Raw genomic sequence first — 20,162 nt, 5'->3', positions numbered from 1 at the left:
ATAACACTGGGTGTCTTCTAACTATCCAGTAAGTCACTTACAATAACAGATTGTTGTCTGGAGATGAGAGGAGAGGTTCATCTATCCTGCCTCAACTGGATTTGAGAACAGTTCTGCTAACTGCTCATTAATGTTACTGTACTGCTGGCAAACTTTGCATTGGCACGATATGATATGTAACATGCTTAACAGCCTCACCAACAATAAAAAGCTTCACAGTTGCTCTTGGTTACAGTCCCACAACCATCCCAAATGACACATCTAATTAATGTGTACAACCCAGGCTCATTAACAGAGTCCTGTAAGTTAGTTTAGCTGGTTTATTCACATTTCCTCAGTAAAAGATCAAGATCAGTCTAATTATACAGACAGTAACCATTAGTATAGGACTGTTCCCACTGCAGGAACTTCAGGGTCATTTTACAGGGTTGCGACCGTTGGCGTGTGTCTCTAAAGCAGGAACAGGCACTCAGCTGCAGCTCATCTGTAATCAAGCCACTTTATAAGCCTGTCCTGCTCACTTACACATTGCCCAGATTATTCTTTGCCCCTAATGCAAGACTCTTCAGCACTCAGTTTTGGATCGCCTGTTGCCGACTCTGCCTGCCTTTGACCTTCCCACCTTGTCTCTCCTCTGGTAAACACCTCAGCCTTTTCCCACTGTCCCTGTGTCTGCCTGGTGTTCTCCTGGCTCGAGTACGAACTGTCTTTACCAACACTGCCTGTGGTGTCTTTGTGCTGCTACTGGGTTCTACCTCCACCCGTTACAGTAGACATTGTGATTGTATGTGTGATGTGCTATTGTGTCCTGTTTTGTATTTTGTGTGATGTGTGGTTACCATATTATCTTTTATTTGTGCTATAAGCTAACTCTGGTACAGTAAATCAAATGGTAAGATGTATGTTTAATGCTGTACACAGTCCCAATTAAAGAAATATAACTGCTTATTTATTTGGATCCCCATTAACTGTTACACATCTCTTCCTGGGATCCATAATTTCACCTTTTCTACTCATGCTTCCTTCCCCTATGGTTCATGTAGCACAGCTTTAGCATGTGTGTGCATCATTACTCATTGTCTTAAGAGTGCATTAGGCTTGCATATCATGTGTGTATATTGCGTAGATATTTATTGTATTACAGTTTTTCACAATTGTTAACACCCGTTTCTCAAAACAATAACAGCTTTTTTCAAACTGAACACACAGATCTGAAAACCTCACACACAAAATGCTAAACCTGACACTCCCTTTGCAAGACGACTCTTTGCCATCAAATCTCTTACCTGTTCACAAAATGGAACTCGTGTTTTCATTTGGTACTCACAGCCATTTTTTCAAATGACACACACATACCATTCATTCATTGAGTACACACAACTAAGCATTTGTCTGCACACTACCAAGCATTTACAGCACACTTAGGTGCAAAACTGAAAACACAGTTATAGAAACAGAACACACCATATGAATGACAATGACTTTGGAAAATGTGCCTTTTCCCCTTTTGTAAAATGTCTGTAGGCCTACTTTTGTATAGTCAAACATAAAACAGCACACAAATATGCAACCAAAAAAAGTTATTTTAGCACACACAGAACAGTACAGTACAGTAAACCATCCCCCCCCTCACAAAAAAAATTAGCCATCATGCCTCCGGTTCCTGTCAGGCCAGAGGGCCTCATCGACATCACAGGCAATGTGTTCCCTGTCTAGGCAGCGTTGGAAGAATCGCCTTGAGTGGCGAATGAAGCCCTGACAGGCCTCCACACTGACGTCGCCACAAGCCTCCCCCATGGCCTGGAGCAGTGGGACCCGGCCCTGTGGGTTCCGTTCATACACCTTCCACCTCCATGCTGAAAATAATTCCTCTATTGGATTAAGGAAAGGAGAGTAAGGTGGAAGAAATAGAGTGGAAAAGCGTGGGTTGTCCTGGAACCACCCACGCACTAGAGCAGCCCTATGGAAACTGACGTTGTCCCAGATGACAATATAATGGATCCGATGTGGGACATCCATCTGACCAGGTGGTATTAGCAGGTCATGCAGGCCATCCAGGAAGGCAAGGAGACGGGCAGTATTATAGGCCCCTAGGTGGGCATGATGGTGGAGGATACCATGATGATTCATGGCCGCACACATCGTGATGTTGCCACCACGCTGGCCGGGGACCTCAACAATGGCCCGCTGGCCAATGACATGTCTGCCCCGGCGCCTCTTCTTCACGAGGTTGAACCCAACCTCATCAATGAAAATGTACTCATTCACCTCCATTGCGGTGTCATGCTCCTGGATCCGCTGACACAGACAACATGAGAAAGTTTGAGTTACAGTATGGACACAGAGACTTCAATACAGTGGGCTATAGTGAGACACTATAGAAAATACATGTAAATACACTTATAGTAATATTGGATTACAGGTACAATACATGCATGTGTCAGTGCTGAAAGTATGGGACTTACGAGCACAAACTCTCGCCGGAGCTCTTTGATGCGGTCTGTGTTACGGTCAAATGGGACCCTGTAGACCTGCTTCATCCTAACATGATTCCTGCGGAGGATTCTATCTAATGTTGATAGGCTGACAGTGTGGATGTCCCTGAAAGTGCCATGGTCAGCCAGGATCCTAGACTGTAGTTGCCGGAGCGTGATTGTATTGTTCTCACAAACAATATTTACAACATCTGTCTCCTGCTCCTCTGTGAAAATCTGTGCTCTTCCTCCACGGTGTGGTTCTCTTTCAGTCCTGCAAAATGCAAATACTGTGAGCACACTGTATTCTATTGATATACAGTATTACAGTAAACAAGGCAAATAGATTTCGTACCTGTTCTCCACCCTGAAGGTTCTTATGATGGCAGCAACTGTGTAGCGGCTGAGGTTGGGTTGGACCCTCTGGCCAGCCTCCCTCATGCTCAAACCATGGTTGAGAACATGGTCTACCACGGTTGCCCGTATCTCATTAGAGATGGTAACTCTCCTTCTTCTTTCTCCTCCTCCTCCTCCTTCTCCTTCTCCTTGTCCTCCTCCTCTTCTCCCTCTTTGTCCCCCTCCTGCTCCTCCTCCCCTTTGACCCCCTCCTCGTCCTCCTCTTCTTCCTCCTCCTCCTCCTCCTCTCACTCTTACCTCTCTCCTTCTCTGGTTCTCTCCAATGTTCACCATTGTTCACCAAACAAAACAGAGGCTCAAGGCACTTTTATACGGCAGTCCTGATTGCAAATTGCTCAACAGACCTGAAAGTTTAGAGATTTGAATATTTGTGTGTTGTAGTTTGATGCTTTGAGATTTTATTTGAGAAGTGTGTTCAACGACTGAACATTGTGTGTAGTGTTTTGAATATTTGTGTGTTATAGGTTGATGCTTTGAGATTTTACTTGAGAACTTTGAAAATTGTGTGTAGTGTTTTGACAGCAAGGTGATTTGTAATTGACATCAGAGTGTAAAGAAGGAAAGTCAGACTATAATGCAGATAAGGGAGTGTGAAGTAGTGCCTACTTGGGTCAAGCAATTGGTACATGAAGTGAAGGTTGTGCAAATTGTGCCAAATTTTTGCTTTTTGGGTGTTAGCAACTGTGAAAAACTGTAAGTGCACTGCATCAGACCCAGCTGCTGATACCAGATTGTTCTGGATGGTTCTTCTAGAAAATCTACTGGCTGGATCACCGGTCCGAACAGAAGCACTTCCTCGCTCTCTTATGATATGATGGGATGTAGTAAAATATCTAATTATCCAACTGATAAAATGCTGATTTTTGAGTACTAAGTGTTAGGGTTATAATAAGTCTCCAGGAAATGAATGTAAGTCTATGTACATATCCCTAAAGTGACTTAGGTAACCCTGTGTGCATGTGTTGGTTGGTCCTTCTCCAGGTAGTGGATGAGCCACTGTAACACTTCCACTTGGAAACAGAGGGCTGTCTGTGTGACTGCACATACAAACACACACACACACACACACACACACACACACACACACACTAGGGCTGGACGATTAATCGAATTTTAATCGCGATATCGATTTTGGCCTCCCGCGATTATAAAAACGTAATAATCGACATAAAACGATTATTGTTCCGCCCGGCGCGGAGCACCTGTGACATAAATCCAACGCCCCCGTCTTTCCCAGCAAGTTCTGTGTCCCGCCCCTTATGTTAGACCCGCTGGAGGAACGGTGTGTTTCTGCGCAGATCTGGGAGATTTAAAATGACAGAAAGTCTTTGGTTGACAAGAAGAAAGGTAGGACTGAGACATCTTCAGTGCTCTTAAGTTTCATGAAAAGTTTGGCGTGAGATCACACAGCTATCAGGACACTGCTCTCACACCCGCAGTCACTCTCTAGTGCGCGCTCTTGCTCGTTCGCTCCAGACTCCGGGAGATTGTGTCTCATTTGCGGGCGTCAGCGAGCCGCTATCAATATGCAGAGAGTTGCGGTGGAGTCACTTCTCAGCGTGAGAAATGACAGGTGTGGCGTGAGAGCGTGTGAACTGCTTGACACAGTGCACACGATCATGGCGTCACCATGGCAACATGATCAATTTGTTTAATAAGCTCGGCAGCCAGGGGATTTTTGTTTTTGGTAGGTTTTGGCTATTTATTTTTATTTATTGTTTTTACATATTGCTATTATTATTTACATTTATCATTATATATCATATATATTTTTCTTGATTTTAATGTATTTCTGGTTGTGCTGTTCAAATATATTTCAAGTTGAGTTCTGGTGGATCAATAAATGCTTATGTTTACAAATCTATGAATAATCGTGTTTCATAATCGCGATTTCAATATCGATCAAAATAATCGTGATTATGATTTTTGCCATAATCGTCCAGCCCTAACACACACACACACACTCACACTCACACTCACACTCACTCACTCACACACACAGTACATAGACAAACACACTGAGTGACAGAGCCTATACTGTACTCATCTATGTTTACACAGCAGACTGTACACACTCTTTATTTTACATATGTATTGCATTCTAGAGAACTTCAGACAGCTTCCGTGCAAATTCCAGTTTGATTGACTTAATTTTCATGGTTGGATGCAAATGGCTGGAACCCCAATGGAGAAAGTCAAACCCTGTAAAACAGGCATGTCCAAAGTCCGGCCCGGGGGCCAAATGCGGCCCGTGTATGATAAAATAAATAATATAAAATACACAAGTATATAAAAAAGCTTAGGTTATTTGTCACCCATTGGCACGGATCGCCAGATTGTGAAGTTTCCAATTGTGCCTGAATGCACCTCTTTTGACATATGCACCTGGGGTGGTCCGTGTCACCCAAGGCCCCTCATTGGACATGGCACGGGCCGTGTGACCCTGCGTAACCCTACCGTCCTTTTAATGATTTTAAAGCTAATTTATTATTTTATGCTGCAATCATTTTATTTATGTCTTGCTATTTTTCTGTACTTTGTTTTTATTATGGGGGTGGGGGGGGGGGGGGGGGGGGGGGTTAATTGTATGTTTTAAGTTTCTCAAATTACATGTTTTTCTGTTTTATGTAAAGCACATTGAGTTGCCATTGTGTATGAAATGCGCTATATAAATAAAACTGCCTTGCCTTGCCTACATGAACTTTTCCAGCCCAGCTCTAAAATGGCGAGTGCGACTCTAGCTAAAAAAAGTAAAGTTGACAGCGAGGGCCACCGCTTCCAGTGGAAATTGGAATATTTTTTCACTGAAATACGAAACAACTGTGTCTGCCTAATTTGTCAAGAGACTGTGGCTGTTTTCAAGGAATTCAACATAAAAAGGCACTACCAGACGAAACATGGTAACTACGGCAACCTAACTGGGAAGGAACGCAGCGAAAAATGGAAGCAACTGGAAGCTGTTTTAACGACGCAGCAGGGCTTTTTCACAAGAGCCCGTGAGTCAAATGAAAATGCCACAAAGGCGAGCTATGAGGTGGGAAATCTGATTGCCAAGCACTGCAAACCTTTTACTGAGGGTGAATTTATCAAAGACTGCTTGAAGAAAATGGTGGAGAAAATTTGTCCTGAGAAGAAGCAGGAGTTTGCCAATGTTTGTCTGGCTCGTAACACTGTGGTACGGAGAATTGAAGACGTTTCATCTGATATTCAGAGACAGAAGCAAAAGGAGTGGAGTTTGACTTTTTTCCGTTAGCCTGCAACGAAAGCACGGACGCATCTGACACTGTTCAGTTACTGATTTTTTTGAGAGGAGTGGACAATGAAATGAACATGAGTGAAGAGCTACTTGACCTCCAGAGCCTTAAGGACCAAACCAGAGGATCAGATTCATTTGTTTCTGTTCGCTCCGCCGTAGATGACATGAAACTACCATGGAATAAAGTCTCAGGGATTATTACGGATGGTGCACCAGCCATGGCTGGCGAGCGAAGTAGATTATCAACCCTCGTCTGTAACAAAGTCAGTGAAGAAGGAGGCAAAGTTATAAAACTCCACTAAATTATTCACTAACAAGTTCTCTGTGTCAAACATCTGAAATATGATCATGTTATGAAACCGGTGATAAAGGCGATTAATTATATTGCTCCAGAGCCCTGTGCCACCGCCAGTTTCCACAGTTTCTACTCGACATCCAGACTGAATACGAAGATGTTCTGCATCACAACGACATAAGATGGCTCAGTCAGGGGTCTGTACTGCAGCGCTTCTACTCTCTTAGGAAAGAAATCGGACGATTCTTGGAAAAAAAGGGACAACCGATGCCAGAACTATCTGATCCTGTTTGGCTGGCTGATTTTGGATTTTTAGTTGACATAATACAACATCTGAATGCACTGAACACGAACCTTCAGGGCAAAATGCAGTGGTAAGCCAACTGTATTCACACATCAAAGCCTTTGGGACCAAGCCTTTTCCTAAGGCACCTGTCACAATGCCACAACCTGCCCAATGCCACACATTTCCCAGCGCTGCAGGAAATTATGACCACTTTTCCAAAGAACAATATCAGTGCGCAAATGAGGAGGTGTGCAGCAGACATCTCATCTCTGGCTGAGGAGTTTCAACAGCGCTTTCAGGATTTTGCAGCTATTGAAAAGAAGATCACGCTTTTTTCCTCTTCTTTCTCCGTGGTACCTGACAACGCTCCAGAGCACCTGCAGCTGGAGCTCATTGAGATGCAGTGTGACGCCGAGTGCCGCAGTCAGAACCAGCAGCTCCCTCTTGTTAACTTTTACCGCCAGCTGGATAAAGACAGGTTCCAAGGGATTCGAACACTTGCAAAGAAAATACTGAGCTTGTTTGGATCGACATATTTGTGCGAGAAGACATTCTCGGTTATGAACCTTAACAAGAACCGCTTGAGGACAAGACTCAGTGACTCTCACCTTCGTGACATCTTGCGCATCAAAACCAGTGTCTTTGAGCCAGACCTGTGCAATTTACTGCAGTCGAGATCTCAGTATCACCCTTCACATTAGTGCAGGCAAGTTATTTAGTCTTCTGAGGTGAATAAATTCTAATATCTCAGTGGATTTTTTTTTTTGTGATGATCAAAACCACAGTTTTGAATATGCACTTTTTAAATCCGTATTAAGAACGAGTAGTGTACGGATTCATATGGCCCTTAATGATTTGTACTTCTGTAGATAACTGCATTTTCCTCTCCACATTTTGAATTTACAAGTTTACAGTGAGCATTTAATGGTGAATAATATGTCATGTTTCAAATGAAACTTTATCTTCCTGAAAGTTGTTTTTCCAGTCAGACTTTTCCTTCATTTTATGTAGTCTTCAAATATGAAAGGCAGAGTGATTTTAGTAAAAACTTGTTTAGATTTATTTGTGCTCTATGTGAAGAAATGAAAAGTATGCCATTTGCAATAAAAAAAAACATTAAATAGTTAATTTGCATTTAATGTTCATGATTCAAAGTATGTCAGGCTGAATGGTTGGCCCCCACACATTTTCACCTCACCAAATCTGGCCCTCTTTGAAAAAAGTTTGGACACCCCTGCTGTAAAACCTTGTTCAAACATCCTGCCTCATTTTTATTCAATAGCTGACTGTGTGGAGACAGGCATGGAACACGAAGAGAGAGAGAGAAGTATGACATACACCCAAGGTCCACAGCTGGAATTGTTTTGATATGCAGGGTTAAAAAAGGTTACTTTCAAAATGTAATCCAATAAAATGAAATGACTCATTACCTGAAATGAGTCATCTAATCCAAGTATCACAATATCAAAGTAACAACTTGATTACTTTCCTTTACTTTTATACCTAACATGCAAATAAATATAAATTGAAAAAAATCAATGAAATGACTTTTACTTCATCTCTAAGACGACAGAACAATCAATGGTGGTTTAAATGCAGGTCCAGAGCAGGTGTGTGTTTCAGTGTCCAGCCAGCGTATGACAGCAGAATCACATATTTATTCATTTTAAAATATGGATTAGTAAATGACATACTGCAGCATACTGCGCTGTCTCTCATGCTATGCTGTTACTGTGATGTTAGTTACTATTGGTGCAACCATAGGCCAGCAGTGTGTGTGCACTCTCTGCTTCCACTCCCTGCAAACACAGTGGGCATGACAATCACATGTTGCAACTTTCATGGTGACAGAGAGAGAGACATGGCTGCAAGCAAGCACAATTTATCCACAAGGTGTGGGCAGCTGGAAATTATAATCCTGCTAATAATCCCCAGTTGCTTTTACACTTAACAGGATATGCTACTATTAATGTTTTGGTGTTCCTCACTGAATTAGCAGATCTTTGTTTGCACCACTAAAAACAGGTTGACAGCTAGATATGGACATATTTGGAGCAGTTTGTTGAGTGGATCAGTTAGAAATAATGCAGGGTGGAACAGTAGTTGAAGAGCCTCAGACAACCAGCACACCTCCAACAGGTAATTGATAGGGATTTTAATTAATGATGGAAAATTCTGTAACAGTAATCTACTCATTTTGGCATGACTACCTCAAAAAATGTCATATGACCCCATCTTGCGGTCGGCACACAGCAGATGGTGGGCGCAACATGCTTTGTTAGTTTCCCCCGCCACAGTTGTAATTTTCTCTCCCTGCGCCCATGTTATTTAAATAGCAAATGCACTTGCACCAGTCTGTGCGCCCATGGGTGCAATGGTCTCAAAATGAGGTTGGTCAGGCGCATTGGTGGCGCGTTGCTATTTTGAGGAAGAGGAAAGTGACTGTCCTACTGGCACATATGTCACTGTTATTTAAGGGCGCATTATTAAGATTTAATAGGCAGGTCCACAATGAGCATACACTCTGCTCAGGGACAGGAAGTGGGACACAAACATATTCTATAAATAAAAAATAAAAATCCTCTCTGTGTCACTGCAACGGTCTGATGGACCGTTTGTGGTTTTATAATGTTAATAAGTATTTTCTGAAGCCCATAAGGTGCTAAAATACTTTTAAAAATAAAATATTTTTTCACTTGTTCCTTTTAGCCAGAAATGTGATGACTTATTCTCATGTGAGCCAGAATATACTAAAATGTAAATATTTCATCTTTCTAAAAATGTTTTTGTACAGCTGATACACATTTTGGTTTAGAGTTTGACTCATATTTATTAAAAAAAGAAACACTGTCTTCTCATTTAATATCATTAATTGAAAGCGTTATGTTCTCTATGTGTTACATAACATTGGACCATCATACTGTTATGTGTATATATATGTATATGTTTGTGTGTGTGTGTATATATATATATATATATATATATATATATATATATATACACAATGTATATAACATTGGACCATTATATCGTGTGATTCTAAATATTTTTTCTTCATCAACAAAAAGCATTAAAACTAAATAATACACTCTGCTCTCTGAAAGCTTTATTAAGAATGAATCACTGGTTTATTAATGACGAATGACATATTCATGAATGATTTGAGCTTCTGAAATTATGTCTAGAGACTAATTATGCAGGGATGCTGTGAAATATGAATAGTATGTAAGGGTTAAATCAGGTCAGATTTCTAATACTTTTCCCAATAACGTTTTCAGTTAATACAAAGTCTGTGATTCTAGACCGTACTGAACTCATCTGCCAGGCTTTTAACCAGAACCAAGAGATGTGATCACTCTGTTTTAACCTCCTCACACCAGCTCTCAGTATGTTTTAGAATAGATTTTAAAATATCTGAATATTTTTAAGGCTCTTCACGGCCTCTCTCTCTCTTTATGACTTGTGAATAAAAAGTTAAGAGTCAAGATTGATCTTTTGGAGCATTCTTCAATCGGTTTTCAGGCTGCAGTATTTCTCTTGTGTTGCATTTTGAGACCAAACCCTGAACGTCTCCCCCTCTTCTCTCTTCCCCTTTATCACTTATGTGTCTAAACCCTTCCCTCTGTCTCTTTCACTTGATCTGCTTTTATCTTCTCTCCCTCTTCTGTCAAGGTTGTTTTTTTTCCTTCTCCATATTGTGATTTTATTATTGATGTCATTTCATTTATCTAGAGGAGAATGTTTCCACCAGGGATAAAAGGGAAGAAGACCCAAGAAAAGAGAGTAAAAGCTAGCCTTTGGTGTGAGTGCAGGGTGATGGATGTTCAGGTGGATTATCTGAAGAACACAGGCCAAGAGATTATCATTTCTGTCTCTGCTTTTCTTCTTAGCTCTGGAAATAAGAGGTAGGCTGCCACAACGTTCAGGCTGTCAGAGGACGATTGGAATAATAAATATTGCCACGATTAGTCAGGAAAAGCAATCACCTGCTTTTTTAAACACACACAAGCCCACACACTGATAGCAGACAGCATTTATTCACCCTGTACATTTCATCTAGTGACAAAGTACCCAATGTACATTTAGCCTGAGTTTTAATCACAGCACAGCATGGTGTCTCTCCTCCCAGATATTACTATCAGTCAAACGGTGTGGGAGGGACTGTCACATCCTCTAATGTTCCTGCTGTTTCTTTCTGGTTTTAATTTCATTTAGCGTAGTCTGTCGGGAAATGTTCACTTTCTTGAAGAGAGTTAGAGATGAAGATGAATTCCACTTTCATATTTGTCCATTAAATGTACTGCCAGGCTACAGTCTGCCAAATAGTCATACAAAACAACAAACAAATACTCTACATTTTTGGCTGATTTTGGATTTGACAGTGGTACAGATTAAATATTCAACCACCTTTAGCTCTTTAGTTCTTTAGCTGGATGCTCCACTTCTTCACCAGCTAATTGCTAAATGATATACAATTTTGAAAAGGCACCTGCTAGCTGTGGAGTTGAATCCATAAATGATCCACAAACTTATGAATAATTGATAACATTGACTTATTTGTGCACATGGTCCATGTATGAAAGTGTTTGCTGTACATTTTTGTTGTTTAATAGATAGATAGATTGATAGATATTTCTCATTTCAAGTATATAATGACACTCTGAGCAGTCCAATTACAGCAAAAAAATACAATACATACACACATAACACTAGTACACACACACAAGCCCAAACATATCCCACCCATACCCATGACCACATACACATTCATACTCATAAAAACTTTCAAATATGTTTTTTAAAGTATAAATCAATCTATAAATAAGGGCAATGAGACATGACAGTAGCTGTCAGCAGGTATGAGCATTTCTGCTATTCAACAGCACTAACAGACAGTCTGAGTGAAATGATTCAAGTATTAACCTGTTGCAAATGTCATGCAGCCACGTTTCATGTTACTTTTTACTCATTGAACACCTGATGCAATGCAGTGAAAGACAGAATGCAAGGAACACAGTGTAGGCTGGCCTTTGTGAAGTTGTGGGGCTTAAGTTGATTCATTAGTTTATAAAATATCTATTGGAAATGCTGCTCACAACTTGGCTGAGCCCATGGTGACATCTCAAATATCTTGTTTCAACAGTCCAACCTCCAAAGATATTTCATTAACAACCATACTATACAGTGAAAAGCAGCAAACCCTCATAACCATGATTTCTTTATGTAGAATATAAACCAGCACTAAGTGGACTGAGATAAAAAAAAAAAAAAAGCCTACAAACTGTTTGAGTCAGTCACTCCAGTTGCTTTTCTGTCAAACCATCTAGACTTAAAGACCGTGTAGTGTAAGTGAATTCAGACATTTTCTTCTAAACACATTAAATAGGTCATAAATGTATTACTAAAAAAGGTGTAAAAAGCATTTCAACCATTTAGATTTGAATTGTGGAGCTAGGCTTCACAAACTGTGTTTCAACATTTCTGTGTTCAGGATTTAGTGGGTGGGTCTGAAAATCAGATTAGCATAAACCCGCCCTGCTGCTGTAGAGGTATAAATATATTCAGCACACACTACTACTACTACTACTACAGTCTACAGTTAGCCAGTTAGCTGAGTTAGCCGACGAGTGATGTGTGTGAATGGTTGGTTTCCTCCTGATGAGCAGGTTCCTGTGTGTTAGCTCCTGTCATCAGTGTATGAATGTGTGTTAATGGGCAAATGTGACATGTAGTGTCACTCCCTGAGCTACTACCTTATCATGGTGGAGGGGTTTGCGTGTTCCAATGACCCCAGGTGCTCAGTTGTCGGGGGCTTTTATGTCCCTGATAGGGTCTCCCATGGCAAACAGGTCCAGGGGGAGGGGGCAGACAAAAGGTAGCTCAGAAGACCCTAATGATGATTAAGTGTCCCTTGCCCGGATGCGGGTCACTGGGGCCCCAGCCTGGAGCCAGCCCTGGGGGTGGGGCTCGGGGGCGAGCACAGCCCGAAGAAGGGACATGGGACCCCGCTCCCACAGACCCACCACCAGTGGGAGGGGCCAAAGGGGTCCGATGCAATGTGAGCTGGGTGGCAGCCGAAGGCAGGGACCTTGGCAGTCTGACCCTTGGCTGCAGAAGCTAGCTCTAGGGACGTCCTCTGGTGGGGAAGGAGCCTGAGCTGGTGCGTGAGGTTGAGAAGTTCCAGCTAGATATAGCCGGCCTCACCTCGACGCACAGCAAGGGCTCTGGAACCAGTCTCCTTGAGAGGGGTTGGACTCTCGTCCACTCTGGAGTTGCCACTGGTGAGAGGCGCCGGGCAGAGGTGGCAATACTTATTGCCCCCTGGCTTGGTGCCTGTATGTTGGAGTTTTCCCCCGGGAGACGAGAGGGTAGCCTCCCTCCAGGACACAGCAGTTCAATGATTGACTTTGAAGTCGTGTCGTCGGACGTGCGGCCGCATGTCTTGGACACTCGGGTGAAGAGAGGGGTGGAGCTGTCAACTGATCACCACCTGGTGGTGAGATGGCTACGATGGTGGGGGAGGATGCCGGTCAGACCTGGCAGACCCAAACGTATTGTGAGGGTCTGCTGGGAATGTCTGGCAGAGTATCCTGTCAGAGAGAGTTTCAACTCCCACCTCTGGGAGAGCTTCGACCACGTACCGGGGGACGTGGTCACATTGAGTCCGAGTGGGCCATGTTCCGTGCCTCCATTGTTAAGGCGGCCGACCGGAGCTGTGGCCCCAAGGTGGTCGGTGCCTGTTGTGGCGGCAATCCCCAAACCCGCTGGTGGACACCGGCGGTGAGGGATGCTGTCAAGCTGAAGAAGGAGTCCTATAGGGCCTTTTTGGCCTGTGGGACACCAGAGGCAGCAGACAGGTACCGGCAGAACAAGCGGAGTGCAGCTAAGGCGGTCGCTGAGGCACAGCGGGACATGGGAGGAGTTCGGCGAGGCCACGGAAAAAGACTTCCAGATGGCTTTGAAGAGATTCTGGACCATCATCCGGTGTCTCGGTAGGGGGAAGCAGTGCGCCATCAACACTGTGTACGGGGGGGACAGTGCGCTAATGACCTCGACTCGGGACCAGGCCCGTCGCAACAGGACAGGCAAACCAAGCAATTGCCTTGGGCCCCGAGCTGGCCGGGGGCCCCCAGACAACGACCGGTTATGAATTGAACTGCAACGACAAACTGTGTGCGCGTCCCTTTAAATGCTGTGATGGTCAATGCAGGAAAGTGCAGCGACACTGTTATCGGAATCCCCCTCAAGGGGGCCCCCCACAGTTGTTAGCTCGGCGGCTAACTCATCTGCTAACTCAGCGACTAACACGGCTTCCCAGATCATGTAGCCACCTGCCCATTTGACATGCTGAACTACAGGTCCGTCGCAACAGGACAGGCAAACCAAGCAATTGCCTTGCGCCCCGAGCTGGCCGGCTAATTCGGTGGCTAACTCGGTTGCTAGCTCGGCGGCTAACACAGCTAACTGGCTAACTGTAGACGGGATTGTGTGTGTGTGTGTGTGTGTGTGTGTTCCCCGGTCACATACAAAGCGGGGAACATAGGACCCGGGGGAACATAGGGATGATCCCTGTTTATGTTAGCCACCTGCCCATTTGACATGCTGAACTACATATACAGTGAAAAGTTACTGGATCTTTACAGTAATTTAAGCATTGCCTTGCAGCTACTCCTGACTCTCCCTGTGACTGTGGCCTCAGGTGAGAGGAGCTTTTCAGCTTTGAAGCTGATGAAGATATACATGAGGTCCACCCATAGACTGTATGGGTCCACCATGAGCCAAGAGAGACTCACAGGACTGGCCGTTATGTCAATTGAGCGTGATGTTCGCTGGTCTTTGGACATAGAGGACATTGTGGTTGCCTTTGCTGAAGCCAAGGCTCGCAAACAGCAGATGTAGATATTTTGCATATTTTTTAGAGGTTAATCTTATATGTGTGCGTGTTCTTTTATCTATGTTGGATTTTATATTTAATACCGAATTTGCACATTGTTTATATGTTGATTGCAAATGTTCAAAGAAAATAAGCAAATATACTATGTGTGCAGTAGCCTATATGCAACATTTGTAAGCAGTATTTGCAATGTTAAGAAATATTTTATTGATATAATGTGTGGTTGAACTTCAACAGTGTGTCTATGCTGTGGTTCCTGTAGGCTTTGGGCGGGCGGGGTGGGATGGTGAGGCATAGGTTTTTTTGCTGTGGTCCAGGGGTGTCGGCGTCGGTGGGCGAAGTGGTGGGGGGGCCTCCAAGTCCATTTTGCTTGGGGCCCCCAAATTCCTTGCAACGGCCCTGCTCGGGACGTTGTGGATCGGTGGAAGGAATACTTCGAAGACCTCCTCAACCCCACCGACATACCTTTCTGGTAAGGAAGCAAGGCCAACAACAGGGGAATCACACTCCTCAGCCTCCTTGGTAAGGAACCACGAATTCATAAGGAGCAGTTTGGTTTTCGTCCAGGCCGTGGAACTGTGGACCAGCTCTACTTTTTTGGACTTGGAGAAGGCATTCGACCGCGTCCCTCGGGGAGTCCTGTGGGGGGTTCTCCGGGAATACGGGGTATTAAGGTCCGTCCATTCCCTGTATGACCGGTGTCAGAGCTTGGTTCGCATTGCCGGTAATAAGTCGGACTTGTTTCCGGTGAGGGTTGGACTCCGCCAGTGCTGCCCTCAGGATTGGGTCACTGCTTTTTGCGGATGATGTGGTCCTGTTGGCTTCATCAGACCGTGACCTCCAACTCTCACTGGATCGGTTCGCAGCCGAGTGTGAAGTGGCCGTGATGAGAATCAACACCTCCAAATCCGAGTCCATGGTCCTCAACCGGAAAAGATAATTTCCGGTTCCGAAACATAATAAGAAGAGTACTGCTAGAAAGAAAAGAAGGTTTTTAATCCCTCTCTCCCCTCACACACGCACAAATACAAATGTGTCTTTATATTAGTATCCAATTATTATTTGTTACATCCTGCATGTTTGTTACACAATCTGTGTGTGCTAAATCATTAATGTGCATTTAATTTACAAAGGACATTTACTCAAATGTACAATTTCATGGTTCTTGTACTCAACTCAAACATCCTATTTCTATGTTATGCTTCTTTATGCAGATTTTATCTGACAGCTTTAGGGCGTGTTTACATTGTGGATAATACTTAACATAAAACCTGCAATGATTTTTATAAAATATGACACCTTGTCATAACTTATACTACCTTCCAGTAAATTCAGTAGTTAAAATTGAAGAGGCACTACACAGTTAGTTTGCTACTAAGCCCTCGTCAATAAGAAAATAACCTTGCTGATGTCATAGTGACATCATCAGGGTTATCTCAGCTTGCATCTGGAGACTACAATGTTTTAACAGATAGCTTGTGATAAAGGACCGAAGGACAGCCTACTTCCAAGGGAAAAAGTCAAGTATTTATATAATATCTCCTATATAGTCTCTGATGAAGACACAGTAGTCACAGTAGCTGTATATGCGGTCATATACAAAAAAGGCCAGAGCCGACTCCACTTCCTGAGGAGGCTCAAGTCCTTTGGTGTTTGCAGGACAATGCTGAATGTATTTTATCAGTCAGTGGTGGGAAGTGTCCTCTTCTTTGCAGCATTAAAGCAGCAGATGTCAGCAGGATAGACAAACTGCTGAAAATGATGAGGTCTGTCCTGCGAGTCAGCCTGGAACCAGTTGGTATGGTGGCTGAGAGCAGAGTGCTGGCTAAACTACTGGACACTATAGATAACACCACTCAGCCATGTCATAACACTTTGGCCAGACAGAGGAGCACATTCAGCAAAAGCCTTATCTTACCTGAGTGCATCACAAAGCAACACAGGAGTCCTTCTTACCCACTGCCACCAGACTGTATAACTCATCCTCCTCCACACACACACACACACACACACACACACTGTCCTTCACCCACCCACCAGCACAGTCAGACAGGCACCCCTAATTGGACATTTGCACTGCTAACCAGCTCTTAAGAGTATTTTCTAGTTTTAATCTCATTTCATTCTATAATTATTTCTACTCTAATTTTTATCTTTGTTGTATTGCTTCATTATGCTTATGTTATTATTGCACATGCTGCTGTAACTGAGACATTCAAGCATGTTTGACACGGTACAAAGCTACTAGGCCTAGTGTGAGTACACCCTAAATGTCTTTCTTCTCTGCAGGGATCTCAATGCCGATTCCTGTGTTGGGACTCAGAGACCACTCCAAGGTCTTCAAAGATGACAGCTGCCTGCTGACAGATAACAACTTCGTGCTGGTCGGCTCCTTCGTAGCCTTCTTCATCCCTCTCACTATCATGGTCGTCACCTACTTCCTGACCATTAAGGCCCTGCAGAATGAAGCCACCCTCTGCTTGGACCAGCTGGTTCCACGGCCCAAGTGGAGCACAACATTTACATTGAGCTTCTTACCACAAACCTCAATCTCCTCTGAGAAACTCTTCAGGCGCTCAATAAGCCGTGAGGCCGGTGGTAGAGGGAGTAGCAGCGGCATTGCAAGCTCACGTGGGAGTGTCTCTGGCTCGCTGTTTGGCCGCCGCACCATGCAGTCGATCAGCAACGAGCAGAAGGCATCTAAGGTCCTGGGGGTGGTGTTCTTTCTCTTTGTGGTCATGTGGTGCCCGTTTTTCATCACCAATGTGCTGGTGGTGGTGTGTGACTCTGCAGTGTGTGACGCGGGACTCATGGGAGGCCTTCTGAATATTTTTGTCTGGGTGGGATACCTGTCCTCTGCAGTCAATCCTCTGGTCTACACGCTGTTTAATAAAACATACCGCGCAGCATTCCTTCGCTATGTTCGCTGCCAGTACCGGCCGGAGAAAAAGCCTCTTCAGCTCATCCTGGTGAACACCATCCCACCACTCGCTTACAGCTCCACCCAACTGCCCCTCAGCCAAATTGCGAAGTTACGAAACGGAGCAGCACATGCTAGTGGCGAAGTTAAGGAATTCTCTTTACCCGATCAAGAAACACACAAGTGTAAAGACAAAGATGAGAGTTGTGTGTGAGTGTGGCTAACTGAGCTCCTCTATAACTGAAATGAAACTCCGCTTCAAAGTCGGCTCTGTGTCAGGATGATACACTTTTAACCTCTGTTGTCACATCATAGTCGGGAGAGAAGGGTTCAGAGTCAAAGTGCCAAAGACAAAGTGCCTCCCAGTCAGGATTTCAGAAATACAGTCACGAGTGCTGCAACCCATCAAGAAAATACAGAATCATGTATGAACCTATGCATTTCAGTGCATTTACAGAGCAACTGGAGAGGGATTTCCGAAATTTCTCCACTCAGATTCATTCAGCATCTCATCCCTGCCTCATCAGAAGGGTCTGAAGCAGTTGAATGAAGGTTTGTGAGTTCCTGCTTACAACAAACCAACCTCTACCCCAAACTGTCAACCAGTGAGTGTCTGATGGATTAAACTGACTTGTTCCCAGTGCTGTTCCAGAGCCTTGTACACACTGCCAGGAATGAAATTAGTTTTGGAAAACATATTTTATTTTTCACTAAACAATCTATATTTAAAGAGTCAAATGAGACTGGTGAAAAAGAAGGACTGTCCATATAATTAATGTCAGACATTCTTGGCCTTGTTGCCATGACAAAAAGTGACATTACTTATTTGTTACAAACTCTTTGGACAAAAGGGTAAAACTAAACTCCAGATCCTTCACAATATTACATTTTCCAGCTCAGTTTCAGTGACCTCAGCTAACCCTTTATTTCAGCTCCTCTGCATCAGTCAGGTGGCCTCTACCTCCCATCCCATCTTTTGGTTGGATCAGCAGGGATTAAACTGGATTTCCTGCCACTTTACCAGATGCTAGTGTTGGGGAGGGACAGCCTGGATGAACCTGTCACAGCCGTACTCCAGACACTGGCAGAGGTCCCATAAAGCTGCCAAAAAGACAAAGAAAAGCTCCTGTGGCTTTTTATGTGTTTTCTGTTGAAAATAACAACATTGAGAATTAATGTTATGTATGAAAGCAGATGATATCACAGAGAAAGAACATACATAAAGCTAGATTTGTATTTTGTGCAGATTTGTGTGAATAAATGTTTTTGATTGTTGAGGTTTAAAAGTTTTATTAACAAGAGAGAGAGAAATTATTAATATAAGGATGTGAGGAAGTAAGATGGATTGAGCAAATGAAGAGGATTTAACTGCAGCTGTATCCATTGTAAAAGTCCCTTCTTATTGTGTTCTTGATGTGAAGGACGGAGGATGGATTAATGCATGAGGCTGGGCTCATGATGTGTTATCAAGGTGTGTTCAGACCACAGATGTAGATGCAAGACTTAGATTTGGTTCAAAAATCAACTCGATTCTGACTGAATGCTGACTGAATTTTAAATGCTGTCCAGAGGCAAACACAGTCAAAGGAAAAACTTGAGCAGATTATACAAATTGGCCCTAGGCGGAGTTGAGAATGTTTCATCTCACTCAGCTCAAACAGGCTGGTTGGCTACTGAAGTCTGTACTGTTTATGGAGAATAAACACAGACTGTGTATAATGTTCTGCATGATTTAAAGGTGCCTTGTGGAGTTTTCTTGTAAATAAAAAAAAAATAGATTAGCATTCAGTGTTACTCACTAAAACACACTGAGGTCTAACAAGCATATCAAGTATGTTTTCCTCCTTATGAAACATTTGCAAAAGTAATTTTCTATTTTACAGTGTACATTGTTTACATCAGGGGTGTCAAACTTTTTTAAGGTAAAGGGCCACATAGAGCCCAGTTTGAGCTCAGGTGGGCTGGACCAGTAAAACCACTGCATAATTACCTATAAATAATGTATAATATACAGTATATTATATTATATATAATATAACTTTACTGTAATAAACCATATATTCACAGAACAGATGAACAGCCTGAGATGTTTTAGGAAAGTTTAGCACAATCAATTTCAACATTATGTCTCAGTTTTTTACAGATCAACAGAAGCTGTTGATTGACAACATTTTGCACAATATTCAATATAATAATACATTTTATTTATAACGCGCTTTTACAAGTGCTCAAAGACGCTTTGGCATGGTCGATTTTTGAATGTTACTGAACCAACTGTACATCATAGGGATATGCATGATACAGATAAAATGGGAACCCATTCATACAATCATTGCTAGATGGGAATTGATGAGATTTTATTGATATCAATGCCATTATCGATTCTGCTTATCGATCCGATTCTTTATCGATTCCCTTATCAATTCCTGTGGATTTTCTATGTGGAAAAAGTAGGCCTTACAGGTTTTCAGTGTCAACAACACACATTTTATTGAGTTATTATGCTTGAGAAGAGACTGACAATGTGTTAAAATAAATGAAAGTGTAAATGTTAAAACAAATATAAATCTGGATATAAAAATAATAATAAATAATAATCTGGATCCTAGATCTCTTACAG

The 20,162-nt window shown here is 42.9% G+C and overlaps 1 protein-coding gene across 1 annotated transcript in view; it reads left to right on the top strand.

Moving 5' to 3' along the window:
- Nucleotides 1–17,756, top strand: part of LOC128367710 (5-hydroxytryptamine receptor 2A-like) — a 141,160-nt gene extending 123,404 nt beyond the window's left edge. The window contains exon 3 of the mRNA XM_053328321.1: nucleotides 16,912–17,756. Within this exon, the coding sequence (XP_053184296.1) occupies nucleotides 16,912–17,756 (845 nt within the window). The remainder of the gene's footprint in view (nucleotides 1–16,911) is intronic.
- Nucleotides 17,757–20,162: the final 2,406 nt, after the last annotated feature.

This window comes from Scomber japonicus, chromosome 11 (assembly GCF_027409825.1).
Source record: "Scomber japonicus isolate fScoJap1 chromosome 11, fScoJap1.pri, whole genome shotgun sequence".
Lineage (NCBI taxonomy): Eukaryota > Metazoa > Chordata > Actinopteri > Scombriformes > Scombridae > Scomber > Scomber japonicus.
The sequence above is the reverse complement of the archived record's forward strand: the minus strand, read 5'-3'. Positions and strand labels throughout refer to the sequence as shown.